The sequence below is a fragment of the Phalacrocorax carbo genome, chromosome 12, assembly GCF_963921805.1.
Source record: "Phalacrocorax carbo chromosome 12, bPhaCar2.1, whole genome shotgun sequence".
Classification (NCBI taxonomy): domain Eukaryota; kingdom Metazoa; phylum Chordata; class Aves; order Suliformes; family Phalacrocoracidae; genus Phalacrocorax; species Phalacrocorax carbo.
The window spans coordinates 7,401,774-7,414,317 of NC_087524.1; the positions used below are offsets into that span (position 1 = coordinate 7,401,774).

Consider the following 12,544-nt stretch of genomic DNA (forward strand, 5'->3'; position numbering starts at 1 on the left):
CCGGCGAGGGCGTGCTTGTGAGGCTAACCAATGAGCAGCCGCGTTGCTAGCGGTTGCTGTGGAGACAGCCAACGACGGGCGGGGATGGAGGCTGGGCGGCGTGGTACCGCCCGGAGGGACTGCCAGGGGAGGTGGCTGTGCCACCGCCCCACGGCGGGACCCCCGTGGGGAACGGTGCGGGCGGCGAGCGCGGAGCCAGGTGAGCGAGGACCGCGGGTCCCCGCGCCCCCCGCACCGCCCGCACCGCCCTGGTCAGGCACCGGGCCCGCGGGCATCGCCACAGCTGCCCCGGTGGGGCGCGCGTGCACCGCCCGTGGGTGCGTGGACCCGGTGGGGCGCGCGTGCACCGCCCGTGGGTGCGTGGACCCGGTGGGGCGCGCGTGCACCGCCCGTGGGTGCGTGGACCCGGTGGGGCGCGCGTGCACCGCCCGTGGGTGCGTGGACCCGGTGGGGCGTGCGTGCATCAGCCATGGGTGCATGGACACAGCGGGGCGTGCGTGCATCAACCGTGGGTGCGTGGACACAGCGGGGCGTGCGTGCATCAGCCGTGGGTGCACGGACACAGCGGGGCGTGCGTGCATCAGCCGTGGGTGCATGGACACAGCGGGGCGTGCGTGCATCAGCCGTGGGTGCATGGACACAGCGGGGCGTGCGTGCATCAGCCGTGGGTGCATGGACACAGCGGGGCGTGCGTGCATCAGCCGTGGGTGCGTGGACACAGCGGGGCGTGCGTGCATCAACCGTGGGTGCACGGACACAGCGGGGCGTGCGTGCATCAGCCGTGGGTGCATGGACACAGCGGGGCGTGCGTGCATCAGCCGTGGGTGCATGGACACAGCGGGGCGTGCGTGCATCAGCCGTGGGTGCGTGGACACAGCGGGGCGTGCGTGCATCAGCCGTGGGTGCGTGGACACAGCGGGGCGTGCGTGCATCAGCCGTGGGTGCGTGGACACAGCGGGGCGTGCGTGCATCAGCCGTGGGTGCGTGGACACAGCGGGGCGTGCGTGCATCAGCCGTGGGTGCGTGGACACAGCGGGGCGTGCGTGCATCAGCCGTGGGTGCGTGGACACAGCGGGGCGTGCGTGCATCAGCCGTGGGTGCAGTCGCCACATCTGGGCACACCACCCAGGCGGCATGTGCGTGTGTCTCCCCTGTGGGCGTGGCGTGGGCAGGGTGTGCCGCCATTGCCCAGGGGTCTGTGGTCAAGCTGGGTCGTGCACCCCTCGCCCCGTGCGTGGCTCCATGCATCAGCTGTGGGTGCACAGCCTGGGCAGGTGGTGGGCTCAGAGCCAAGGTTTGCATGGCATCACCCCTGCTTGCTTGCTGAGCTCCCAGTCTCTGCTGTCAGCAGGGCGCACTGTTCAGTTGCTGCTCCGCTTGGCTGGGGGCCATTTCTCCTCGGGACACAAAGCCCTTGGAAGTTCCCTGCGGTGCTCCTGGGAGCTGTGTGTGCCCGGGTAGCATGGGTCAGCACCCCTCTCTCCAGGGGTGCGCAGCGTGGTGCAAGCAGGGATACCCCTTTTTGAAGCAAGGAGCTCCTTCCCATCACAGGCACCACCTGAGCTGCACCAGGAGCCGCTGGATGGGCAGCACCCAGCCTGCCTGTGGGGCCAGCTCCATGCCAGTGCCTTCCCCAGGTGCTAGGGAAAGCTGTGCTGTGCAGGAGCGGCTCTGGGGGTGTGCAGGGCTCCGGGGACTGCTCGCTGTCAGCAGGCAGGTTTGCAAACCCCCAGTAGCTGAGCAAGGCCCTGGAGCCCCAGGGTCCTCTCTCCACTGTCCCTCTTAGGAGGAGCGGCTGCTCCATTGCTGGGGGCAAGCCAGGTCTGCCCATCCTCCATGCTGGAGCTGGAAACCCCACAAGCTCTCTGCTCCCTCTCCTGAAGAGCTGGCACTGAGCATAACCCAGCAAGTGTCTCCTCTCCAAATGCCTGTTTCTTCCCAGAGCCTGCCCCAGCCCCTGGACTGAGCCTGCTGTGGAGCAGGACCCCCTTGGGTCCCACCAGGGGCCTGTGCCGGAGGCAGCCAGCTCCTGCCGGGTTCCTCTTCCTGCGGCTCACTTATGTTTCACAGGGCTGTGACCCCTGTGGGCCCACATCGCCCTGAGCCCTGCAGCTGGGCGGGCAGCAACCTGAACCTGCCAGCTGGGGTTTCAGGGGCAGGGCAGGGCGGCTGAGCTCCTGGGGTCACCTCCTCTTCATCTGTGGTGTGTCCCAGCAGAGCCACCCTTGGGGCAGACACCTGCCACTCCGTGAGCTGAGGGGACTTGGGGCCTCTGGGTGAGCCTGGCTCTTCCTCCCACCCAGCAGCCACCCTCCACACGTCTCCCTGCCAGCTCTCGCCCTGTGCTGCCAGAGGCTGTCACCATGACCCTCACCAAAGGCTCCTTCACCTACTCCAATGGGGAGGAGTACCGTGGCGAGTGGAAGGAAGGTGAGACGGGGCGGGAGGTGATGGCGCTGCCTGTGCTGGGGGCTAAGCAGCCCCCGCGTCCCTGCCCAGCACCATGCTGGGGCAGGTCCTGCCTCCATCTGTCCAGCACTGCCTGTTTCTGCCCTCACCTAGGTCGCAGGCACGGTGTTGGGCAGCTGACGTTTGCCGACGGGACTGCTTACGTGGGGCACTTCGAGAACGGGCTCTTCCACGGCTGCGGCATGCTCACTTTCCCTGACGGCTCCAGGTGAGCATGGCACCCCCATGTCTACCCCTCCGAGCATCCCTGCTTGCTTCAGGGAACTGCTGCCTCAGGAGTTCTTCCCACGCAGGTACGAGGGGGAGTTTGTGCAGGGCAAGTTCAACGGCGTTGGCGTCTTCACCCGCTGCGACAACATGACCTTTGAGGGCGAGTTCAAAGGCGGGCGTGTGTATGGCTTTGGTGAGTGCCCGTCGGCATGGTGTGGGCAGCTGCAGCTCCGCAGGGCCCCAGCTCAGCACGGCCCATCCGGCATTTCCCTCTCCAGCCCCAGCCCCAGCCCCAGCATGTGCTGCGCCCTGCCCCATCACTCCCAGCCCTTCCCTCCCCATCCCAGGTCTCCTGACCTTCCCCGACGGCTCCCACGGGGTGCCCCGCAACGAGGGCTTCTTTGAGAACAACAAGCTGCTGCGGCGGGAGAAGTGCCCAGCTGTCATCCAGAGGGCCCAGGGCGCCTCCAAGTCTGCCCACAACCTGACGGCGTGATGGTGCCCCGCGCACCGCTCCCACTGCGGTGGGGACCCCCATACCGGGCATTGGCTGGCCCCGCCATCCCCAGAGCAGGGATGCAGCACTTCTGGGTGTCCGCCCTGCCCTCTGCTCGCCGGCCTCCCAGCCTTGGCAGAGCCAGGGGTCTGCACCAAGCCCCCTTGCTGAACCCCTGCCAGTGGGGGGACGGGGCCCCCTGCTCTCCACCCAAGTGCCCTGGGGGGGCCATGGTGCCTTCTCCCTCTGGCTGTAGCCCTGGCACCCGCCAGAGCAGCTGGGGCCCAGCCCCCTCAGGAAGGCTGCAGACCACTGGGGCAGCCAGCCTGCCGCAGGGGATGGAGCAGGGCTGTATGGGCCGGGGCTGGGCCCTGACCCCACTGCCAGGGTGCCTTGGCCATGGGCTGCTGGCCGGACCACATGCCTGCAGAGGGGCAGTTCCTTGCCTGCTTCGCTACCCTGATCCTGAGGCAGGGTGGGCACCCTGGGCACCCTGTGGCCTGCACCCACAGCTGTGGGTGACTGGCCATCCCACTGTGTTCCCTGGGTGTCCCCCCACATGCCCTGGGCAGGGTGACATGGTGCCCCTGAGGACCCAGCTGTTCACAGGGCCAGCCAGTGGGCTGTGTCCCCCGCACCCCTGTGCCAATCCAGACCACCACTGCCTTGGGACATCAGCAGCAGCACCCCCACCAAGGGGGACTGGGAGACGTCCAGCCTGGCCCATGCCTACTGCACTCTGCGGGAGGGCAGGAGCAATGGTGAGCAGGAGCAGGGTCAGCCAGATCCTGGGGTGAGGGGCACGAGCAGGGCTGTGTGGGGTGCCAGGGCTGGAGCAGGGAGCCTGGGCAGGGTGGGTGGGGACAGGGGCATGGTGAAGGGGCAGGCGGGGTGGGCAGGGAGCACAGAGCTCCCTGTCTTGGCCCCCGCACGCATCCTTCATCTCCCCGCTGCGTGCTCACCTTCACCCCTGGTGTGGTCTGGCTGGCCACGGTGCGGGGGTCCTGGCAGCCCTTGCAGCCCAGTGGTGAGCTGCAGGGGCCGTGCCCTCCTGGCCAGTCTCTGCCCGCACCGGTCCCGTGCCTTGCCGTGACCCTGCCTTGTGCTGCTGCCTGCATGGGCCTCAGCTGAGTAAACCATGTTGCCAAATGGCTAGGCTCTGTGTCCTTTTTGCCAGGAGCAGGGACCGAGTGGTGGGCTGCTTGCATGGGCAGGACTGCAGACACAGAGCGGGGGCAACAGGTTTATTCCCAGTGCACAACGTGGGGATCCATCACTTCCCAGGTTGGGACAGCAGGACCCCAGGGGCTGGTCGGGGTGCAAGGGTGGCCAGGGGGTACTGTGTGTCCCCCCTACCCACTCTTTCCAGGGCAGGCCTGTCCAGCAGGAAGGAGTGAGATGGATGGCTTTCTCCTGACCATGTCCCAGTATCCCTAACCAAGTCCCCAGCCACTAGGGTCACTGGCTCCCGTGCCTTACTGGTGCGGAAAGGAATGGGGCGGGGATCCCTCACAACCAGCCATTGGTGCTGAAGGTCCCCCTCAGTTCCTCTACCTGGGGGGGGCTCAGTGGGGCCAGGGGTGCGCGGCAGGGGCCCCCATAGTAGCCGAACCACTCCATGGCCTTCTTCAGCCCCGGGATCCCAAACCGGCGGGTGACCTGTGAGAGGTAGGGCGCAGGGGCTTGTTGGCTCCTGTGGAACAGGGCAGCATGCTCTGTGCGCCCTGCTCCTGCCAACCCTGCTCCTTGCTTGCCATCACTCCTGCCCTCATCTGTAAGGCTGGGCAGGAGCGGGGTGGCTGCAGCACCCCCATGAAGTCCGCACCGTGGGTGGGGGTGCAGAGCATGGCCATACAAGGGAGCATCCCTGTAGCACAGGGGACTTTTTGCAGCAGGGATGGGCCACCCCAATGGGGTGGGGGACCTGGGGAGGAGCAGCTCTTCCCCCATTGCTGCCTATAAATAACCAGCAAGGCTCCCATGAGGGGTCAGGCAGGTGCCTGCTGCCAGCAGACATGCTGTTCCTGGCACGGCAGGGCTGGCATTTCCCACCCTACCACCTCCAGCCTGGCTCAGCTCGCTGGATGAGTGCTGTGCCACCCTGTCCCCTCTGGACCACTGTTCCACTCCCTGTAGCCCCAGGGACCTCCATCCTTTGCTGCCCCCCAGCTCTGCCGTGGCCCGGCACCCCCACCCTTAAGCATCCCAGGGAGTGCTGCCCACTCACCGCCATGTTGGGTTCGATGAGCCGGTGCTGCAGGTCACGGGCCTCCTGCCAGCGGCCCTCGCGGCACAGGCAGTCCAGCTGGCACAGTGGTGCCCCCAGGACATTGGCAAGGGCGCAGACACCCCCAGAGGCACCTGGGGACACCAGGACTTGTTGGCAGCCAGCTCAGCACACCGTGCCCTGCCAGCACCTCCCAGGCATCACTGCCCCTTGCCAGCCTCCCCCTGCCAGTGTCCCCAGGGCAGCACCCCATGCCCCAAGCTGAGCAGTGGCAGCACCACCTACCCAGGGCATAGCTCGCCAGCAGGAAGCCGGCTGATCCTGCCAGCACCTGGAAATCCTCCTGCTGTGTCTTGTGGACCATCAGTCCCATGCGGGTGATCTGGGGAGAGACATGCCGTGCCTTGGGGTAGGCATCACCTTTTCCCCCCAGTGCAGGGCTCCTGCTGGCACCCACCAGGTCCAGGGAAGGGCTGTGAGTCCCAGCTCCCCAGTCCCTGCTTTGGGGCCAGGTTTGGTGTCAGTCATCCCTGGGACAGCCCTGCCCCACTCACGTCCCCACCGCTGTCCTTGATCCCAAGGATGTTGGGGTGCTGAGCCAGGGTGAGGACAGCTTCCAGGGGCAGGTCCAGGCCGGTGTTGGCAGGGACGCTGTAGAGCACCATGGGTATGGGGGATGCGTCAGCAACCTGCAGGCAGCCAGGCAGAGCTCAGCAGCTGGGGCGGGTTGGAGATGTGTGGGACACACTCCCCATCCCACTGACCCAGCCAGGGATGCCAATGGGCATGGGACACAGCTCACCCCCGTGTAGTGCTGGATCAGGGCAGCGCTGGTCATGGCCCCCCGGTAGTAGCAGGGTGTCACGACAAGTGCCACGTCAGCCCCTGCCTCTGCCATGCTGACTGTCATCTCGATGGTGGCCTGGGTGGCTGGGGAGGAGGTAGAAGGGTGAAGGGTGGCCATGGGGACACCCACGGCCCCTGCGCTGCCCAGGCAGGCACTTACATTCACAGCCTGAGCCAGCCAGCAGTAGACGGTCCCTGGGCAGAGCCCGGCGCACGCACCTCACCACCTCCAGCCGCTCGTGGGGTGCCAGATAGGGGTACTCCCCATTGGACCCCAGCACCACCAGGCCTGAAACACAAGTGTGGGGAGGGCAGGGCTCAGGCACAGGAGCAGGGTGCCCCTGGGGTAGCTCTTCCTGCCCTCTCCACACCCCACTCTTGGGTGGAAAGCAGGCACCCGGAGCAGCCCAACGCTCACATCCAGCAGGACCTTTGGGCCAGGAGGCTCCCACAGGTGTCCCGCAAAGCCCTGGACTCCCCCCGAAAGGGCACATGTGGGTATGTGCCCCCCAGGTGGCAGTGCCCACCTGCACCACGCTGAGCACCTTTACCCACCCACCCCCATGCGTGCCATGCCTGCACCCTGTGGGCTGAACACACCGCTGGCCCACCTCCATCCCCAGAAACTGCCCCACACAGCACTGCTAGAGAGGCATTTATTGGCGCCTGCAGCCAGGTTGTGCCACCCTGTCCCCAGCTGGGGCACACGGACCCCTTCCTTGGAACTCTGCTAGCACGACAGGCACAGGCAGGCCAGCTCCAGCCCAGTGCTGCCAGGCTCTGCCACAGCATCGAGGGCTCTATGATGCTAGGATGGTTGGGTGTCCCCACTATCCTCTCCCTTCCTTGCCCCTGGACACCCAGACAGGGCTCTGCAGCCCACAGTGTGCCCTCTCCTGGCCCCATCCTAGCAGCTCTGGACTCACAGCCTGGTCAGAAGAGGGGAGACCCTGGGGCACATCCCTGCAACCCCAGCCTCTTTCTGCGGCCCCTCTCCTCCCATCCATCCATCCTGGGCAATCAACAGATATGCATCCCATGGTGCTGAATCTGTGTGAGTGTGCACTGGTGTGCAGACGGTAGGGGCAAGTCTGCAGCTGTGTGGAGGATGTGTGCAAGCCTGCACACCTCTGGAGCGTGCATGCGAGCATGCACCGCAGTGTGGTGGGGGCGTGCAAGGACACATGCTTGTGCCCGGGCAATAACTGCTCAAAGGGACCCAGGTGGGTCACCTGAGGGGTTGCCAGCCCCAGAGCAAAGTCCAGTTGGAGGCTGAGCACCCTTGGGAAGCCGGCAGGCTGCCTGCATGCTGCTGCACAGCCCCTGCGTCAGGCAGGGATCTGGCAGGAGCCTGCACAGAGAGGGGCAGCAGGCAGCACTTACCTCGGAAGGGGATGCTGGCGTAGCGGCAGAGATTCCCCTCCAGCTGGGCATAGTCTACCTCCTGCGTGGGTGAGAAGGGGGTGGCGAGCGGCGGGAAGATACCCCTGAGATCGAGTGTGTGCCCCGGTCCTGGGAGAGCAGTGAGCCCCCGGCGCTGCCCAGGGGCTGCCCGGCGCAGAGCTGCCAGGGCAGGCCGGAGGGGTGAGGCGAAGCGGGTACTGAGCGCCATGGTGGCTGGGTGCTGCCGCCGGCTGTGCTGCCTGCCCTGTTAAGGGGCTGTTAATGTTTGACGGGGCACGTGAGGGACCTGCAACCCAGCAGGGCAGACGACGTGGGGGTGGTACCAGCTGAGCCCAGGATGCTCTCCTCCCCTCCAGGAGCTGGCCGAAGGAGCCCAGCACCCCTCCAGGTGAGCCCAGCCACCCCAGCTGCGCTTTCCCTTCTGCTTGCCAGCCCTGGCACCCATCCTTCTGCCACCTATGGGGACGGGCTGTAGGGCCTGGGAGGGACCAGGCATTGCAGGTAGTCCTGGGGCTGTGGGCAGGGTTTGCCTGCTCTGGGTGTTGGTGTAGGGTCTCCTGTAAATGGGCAAGTGGGAGCATTTCTGGGTAGGGAGCAACGAGCACTACACTCAGCAGAGGTGACCCAGACTGCAAAGGGCTGCCGTGCTCCCCCAGGGATGGCTCCATCAGGGAAGGCAGGAGAACAAGCATACTCCAACCCTGTGGAGTGGCTGCCTGGCAGGGGTACAACTGCTGCTCCCCGGCACAACCCTAGCCTCCAGCACATCATGGACCCGGGCTGAGCTGCCCTCAATGTAATTTTCCTCCCTGAGCTTGCCCAGGTGGGACTTTGAAGCACTGGAAGCAAGCAGGGCATCCCATAGTGAGGAGAACCACCCTTGAACCACTCGTGTCCTGGCCTCGTGGTATCATTGACACTCAAGTCCTGGTGCTAGCAGGCAGGGCACATCTGTGCTGCTGGACAAACCAGTTTCCCAGATAACCCAGCTTCCCCAGCCCCATCACCACTGGTGCAGGCTGCCCAGCCCCACAGCCCCCTGGAGCCAAACGCTGCTCTTTGATGGATTTTATTGACACGGACAAGTCTCAGCTGGATCTTGCTTCTTGGAGCTGAGCCTGGTCCCTGGTCCCTGCCCAGTACCATCATGCAGGGACCTCCGTCTCTCCCTGTGGTTGCTCCTTGGTCTCCAGCGCCTGGCGTGTGTCCACCTGCCACTGCTGCACCAGGTCTGTCGGGGTCTTGCCAGCCTGCAAGAGTGGGCAGAGAGAGGCTGGGGCCAGGTTGGCATGACATGGTGGGGCAGCAAATGGCCCCGGTGCTGATCCCTGCACTCACCTGGTTCTTGGCCATCATGTCAGCCCCGTGCAGGATCAGCATTTTGATGATCTTGTAGCGGCTGAGCCGCGTGGCATCATGCAGTGCGGTGTCGCCTTCCTGTGAGACACAGAGCCTGGCTGGGGGTCATGGTTCAACTCCAGGGACGGGGCACCCTGCCTGTCCCCAACACCGCTCCCCGCACACCTGCCTCCCCATGAGGACAAGGGGGGCAGTGCCTGCCCCAGCCCTGGCTGTGGCTGCCAGCACCCTGGGGCAGGGATGCATGTGTGTGTCCAGGCGTGTCCCGCTGCAGGTGCTGGTAGACCCCAGAGGGGTCAGCCAAGGGAGGGGGATCAGTGTTGCCCCCCAGTGCTGGCTGCACGGCTGCAGCACTCACCCTGTCCGGAGAGTTGATGTCCACCCCACAGTGGATGAGGTGCTCCACAATGTCAAGGTGCCCAGTCCGGGTGGCCACATGGAGGGGGGTGCTGAGCAGCTTGATGTGGGGAGGAGGTAGACACCAGAGGGGATCAGGATCTGCCCCTGCTAACCCAACACAGGGCCAGCCCTGGTCCCCTGAGGCATGCCTGTGCCCCTGGCACAGCTCTGTGCCTGCAGGCTCTGCCCTACACACCTTGTCCTTCAGGTTGAGGTCTGCCCCGTGGTCCTGCAGCAGCTTGACAGCATCCAGGTGCCCGCCCCGGCAGGCCCAGTGCACAGCAGTGCAGTCCAGCTGGGTGCACAGAGCCACACCACATCAGGGGACACCTACACCCTGTGCCCGTTCCCCCACCCCAGCCGGTCCCTCTGCCAGGGCTGAGCCGGAAGAACCCTGGCCGTGGCCACCTCGGCGGCAGGGACAGCACTGCCCTGCTGCGGAGACCCCAACCCTGCTGTTTCTCTGGCTGTGCCATGCCTGGAGGCTCAGAGCAGCATAGAGCCAGGGGCAGGACCCAGTCTCACCCGGTCCCTGAAGTCAACGGTGGCCCCGCTGTCCAGCAGCTTCTGCAGGATGTCCGTGTGTCCCTCCAGTGAGGAGCGGTGCAGGGCAGTGCGGTGGAACTGGGGGGATGAGGAGTTGTGTTGGCAGACAGATCTATCACCCCTGGCCCAGCCTGGCCGTATCCATATCCCCAGCCCCAGCATGGTGGTGCATGGTGGCACATGGTGGCAGGGTGCAGGCGGGGGGCGGCCAGTGGCCATGGGGGGACGCTACCTCGTCACACGTGTCAGGAGAGCCACCGTCTGCCAGAAACTTCTCGATGACACGCATCTTGCCCTGGACGGCGGCTCGCAGGAAGGTCTCCGGCTCCACGGGACCCTCCTGGTGGCAGGACAGGCTCAGGGCTAGGGCATCACAGGGGACAGGGAACAACAAGGCCCTGCCCTGCTTCCCCAGGGAGGTTGCTGGCTAGAAGGGTGACCCAGGGGCTGGCCCGTGGGTGCTCCAGCCCCTGTCCCAGCAGTCCCTCTCCCACACCCCAGGACCCCCCTGACGTACGATCTCCAGGGGCTCTGGTGGCGGGGGGGGCTCAGGGGTGGCTGCCCGCTCCTCCCGGCGCTGCCGGCGCTGCTTGCGGAGCTCAATGAGGCGTTGGATACTCCCCACATCGATGATCTCCCGCCGTAGGTCCACTGAGCTCTTCCTCACCCGCTCCTGGCCCTGAGGCGAAACATGCAGCACCCCATTCATCTTCTCCACATCCAGCCACTCCCCAGCCTCCCCCAGATCCTGACCTGCCTCACCTTGACGGCCTCAAGGCCCCAGTTTCTGGGGCCACGGTGTTTCTCCTCCTCCAGCTCAGGCGTGTTCATCCGCTCCACAGCAGGCGGCTCCCGGTTGCCACCCCCTTTGAGTCGCTGCACGGGCACAGAGGGGCTGCATAGTCCCAGCTGGGCACAAAGCAGCCCCGCTGCCTCTGTCCCCAGCCTGCCATTGGAGGTGGCTCTGGCCATGGCTCACAGCTCACTGCTGAGGTCTCTGGGATGCCCAGCAGCCCCTGGGCTTGCGCTTGCCCTGCTCAGCAAGCTGGGCACCTGCCTGCTGCTCGGCAAGAGCTCCCAAGTCGGGAACCTGATGCCCCTGAGAGCCCTTGGCTACCTTGCTGCATCCCCTGGGACAACAGGATGGGTGCCAGCTGCCTCATGCTCAGGGCCCTAAGGATGGGCATGGCACACAGCAGGTCCCTGCCACATCCCCCTGCCCTATGGACCCACCTTCTCCTCCTCCTCCTCCGCCAGCTTCTGCTCAATGAGCTCCTTGGCCCTTTGCACATCCAGCTCCATGTCTGCCTGCGGTGCGCAGCCCCTGCCGGATGCAGCCTCTCCTCCTTGCCACGATGGGCAGGGAGCGCCCAGCCCTGGTTCCTGGTGCTGCCGGCGGTTCCGCTGGCTGTGGGGCTTTATGCTGCTGTCCCCTCCGTTCCACTGCCCAAGGGCACTGACAGCTGTGACTGCTCCACATGACTGGGGCAGCTTTGCCATGAGCTCACCCTCCTGCTTTCTGGTGGCCCTGGCTCACCTCGCTGGCCCCGCACCCTCTTAAAGAGACCCACTGCCCCTCCCACGGGATGCCCAGGACCCCCATGCTGGGAGCAGGGAGCTGGGGTGTGCACAGCCCACAGTAGCTGGTCCAGAGAGGCTCGGTGGAGTGGGGACACAGTCTGGGCTCAGCCTGTGCGTCCTGTGCCAGTGCCACCTACTCTGGGCATGCAGGATGCTTCCCATGGCTCCCATCACCTCATCCCTATGCAACCAGATGCTGCACACCCACTGGCATCACCCGAGGGTCCCTGGAACTCGGTGGGGGGTGGGGGGGTTTGCTGCCTGCCCCAAAGGGAGGCAATGGGCCCCCCGAAACCTCTCAGCCAGCAGCACATGATGCTGGGAGCCACAGCCCCTTTGCACCACTTTGGAGGATGACCTCAGGTGCGGAGCATTCTGAGCAGCCCCACCAGGGTCCCCGTGGCTGCCCAGCCTTCCCCACCACACACAGGCAGCCTAGCAGAGGGACCAGCCTCAAGTAGGGCCAGTGGGCAGAGCCAGCAGCTATTCCTGGCAGCAGGGACATTGTTCAGCCCTGCTGAGCTTCGCTCTCCCACTTTTGTAAGATGAGGCCACCGCTGCCCTGTGCTGGGACAGTTAATGCGCTGGGCACCGGACCCAGCACGGGACCTGAGGGAAGGACAGATGGAGACACCTTACCGTCATCCTCCTGGTCAGTTCCCAGCAGCACTCTTGGGTGCCCTGTCCCATGGGTGCCACAGCCTTCGGCTGCAGAAAGTCACCATTTTCACCAGGACAGGCAACAGTGGCCACAAAGGTGATCCTGGGACCAGACCCCTCTGTGGACTGTCCTGCCTGGCCCCAGGGCAGACAGAGGCTGAAACCTCCAGAGGGTAGCACCAGGAAATGGAGGTGGTGGCCCCACACCGGCAAGCAGCCAGGATGGCAATGGGATTATGGCAGCAGCACTGGGTCCAGGTAGGTAAACAGCCAGGGGTGGTGGGACAGGGTCAGGGTGGCACTGGGGTACAAATCTGGGGCAGCCAGGCTCTCCCTGGACACCCTGT

General features: G+C 65.6%; 3 protein-coding genes across 13 annotated transcripts; 1 reads left to right on the plus strand and 2 right to left on the minus strand.

Moving 5' to 3' along the window:
* The first annotated feature begins 84 nt into the window (after window positions 1-84).
* On the plus strand, window positions 85-4,324 carry MORN4 (MORN repeat containing 4). 7 transcript variants are annotated; one of them, XM_064463963.1, is made up of 5 exons: window positions 85-199; window positions 2,304-2,430; window positions 2,563-2,677; window positions 2,763-2,872; window positions 3,027-4,324. In XM_064463963.1, exons 2-5 carry the CDS (start codon window positions 2,364-2,366, stop codon window positions 3,173-3,175), a joined length of 441 nt encoding a protein of 146 aa, XP_064320033.1. In that variant the 5' UTR covers window positions 85-199; window positions 2,304-2,363; the 3' UTR covers window positions 3,176-4,324. The 7 variants fall into 7 exon arrangements, with proteins under 7 accessions (XP_064320033.1, XP_064320030.1, XP_064320029.1 ...); XM_064463960.1 differs by having other exon boundaries at window positions 89-199; window positions 2,215-2,430; XM_064463959.1 differs by having other exon boundaries at window positions 103-199; window positions 2,218-2,430.
* An 80-nt stretch (window positions 4,325-4,404) lies between these two features.
* HOGA1 (4-hydroxy-2-oxoglutarate aldolase 1) lies at window positions 4,405-7,924 on the minus strand. Of its 2 annotated transcripts, XM_064463955.1 has the most exons (7): window positions 7,632-7,924; window positions 6,409-6,537; window positions 6,205-6,332; window positions 5,957-6,091; window positions 5,688-5,784; window positions 5,403-5,536; window positions 4,405-4,834 (listed from the first exon to the last, which is right to left on the minus strand). In XM_064463955.1, the coding sequence occupies exons 1-7, from the start codon at window positions 7,858-7,860 to the stop codon at window positions 4,685-4,687; spliced, it is 1,002 nt and encodes a 333-aa protein (XP_064320025.1). In that variant the 5' UTR covers window positions 7,861-7,924; the 3' UTR covers window positions 4,405-4,684. The 2 variants fall into 2 exon arrangements, with proteins under 2 accessions (XP_064320025.1, XP_064320026.1); XM_064463956.1 differs by lacking the exon at window positions 5,957-6,091.
* A 686-nt stretch (window positions 7,925-8,610) lies between these two features.
* On the minus strand, window positions 8,611-12,485 carry ANKRD2 (ankyrin repeat domain 2). Of its 4 annotated transcripts, none has more exons than XM_064463946.1 (9): window positions 11,190-12,485; window positions 10,719-10,832; window positions 10,474-10,635; window positions 10,189-10,296; window positions 9,936-10,034; window positions 9,607-9,705; window positions 9,370-9,468; window positions 8,991-9,089; window positions 8,687-8,925 (listed from the first exon to the last, which is right to left on the minus strand). In XM_064463946.1, the coding sequence occupies exons 1-9, from the start codon at window positions 11,454-11,456 to the stop codon at window positions 8,722-8,724; spliced, it is 1,251 nt and encodes a 416-aa protein (XP_064320016.1). In that variant the 5' UTR covers window positions 11,457-12,485; the 3' UTR covers window positions 8,687-8,721. The 4 variants fall into 4 exon arrangements, with proteins under 4 accessions (XP_064320014.1, XP_064320016.1, XP_064320017.1 ...); XM_064463947.1 differs by having other exon boundaries at window positions 8,712-8,902; XM_064463944.1 differs by having other exon boundaries at window positions 8,611-8,925; window positions 9,370-9,705.
* Between the last annotated feature and the right edge of the window lie 59 nt (window positions 12,486-12,544).

Coding starts and splice junctions, on each gene's coding strand:
- MORN4 (XM_064463963.1), top strand. CDS start 2,364: ATGACCCTCACCAAAGGCTCCTTCACCTACTCCAATGGGGAGGAGTAC. Junction 2,431..2,562: donor CCGTGGCGAGTGGAAGGAAG/GTGAGACGGGGC, acceptor GCCCTCACCTAG/GTCGCAGGCACGGTGTTGGG. Junction 2,678..2,762: donor ACTTTCCCTGACGGCTCCAG/GTGAGCATGGCA, acceptor CTTCCCACGCAG/GTACGAGGGGGAGTTTGTGC.
- HOGA1 (XM_064463955.1), bottom strand. CDS start 7,860: ATGGCGCTCAGTACCCGCTTCGCCTCACCCCTCCGGCCTGCCCTGGCA. Junction 5,785..5,956: donor TCAAGGACAGCGGTGGGGAC/GTGAGTGGGGCA, acceptor GTCTCTCCCCAG/ATCACCCGCATGGGACTGAT. Junction 5,537..5,687: donor GCTGGCGAGCTATGCCCTGG/GTAGGTGGTGCT, acceptor TGGTGTCCCCAG/GTGCCTCTGGGGGTGTCTGC.
- ANKRD2 (XM_064463944.1), bottom strand. CDS start 11,456: ATGGCAAAGCTGCCCCAGTCATGTGGAGCAGTCACAGCTGTCAGTGCC. Junction 9,706..9,935: donor CCGTTGACTTCAGGGACCGG/GTGAGACTGGGT, acceptor CTGTGCACCCAG/CTGGACTGCACTGCTGTGCA. Junction 9,090..9,369: donor ACATCAACTCTCCGGACAGG/GTGAGTGCTGCA, acceptor TGTGTCTCACAG/GAAGGCGACACCGCACTGCA.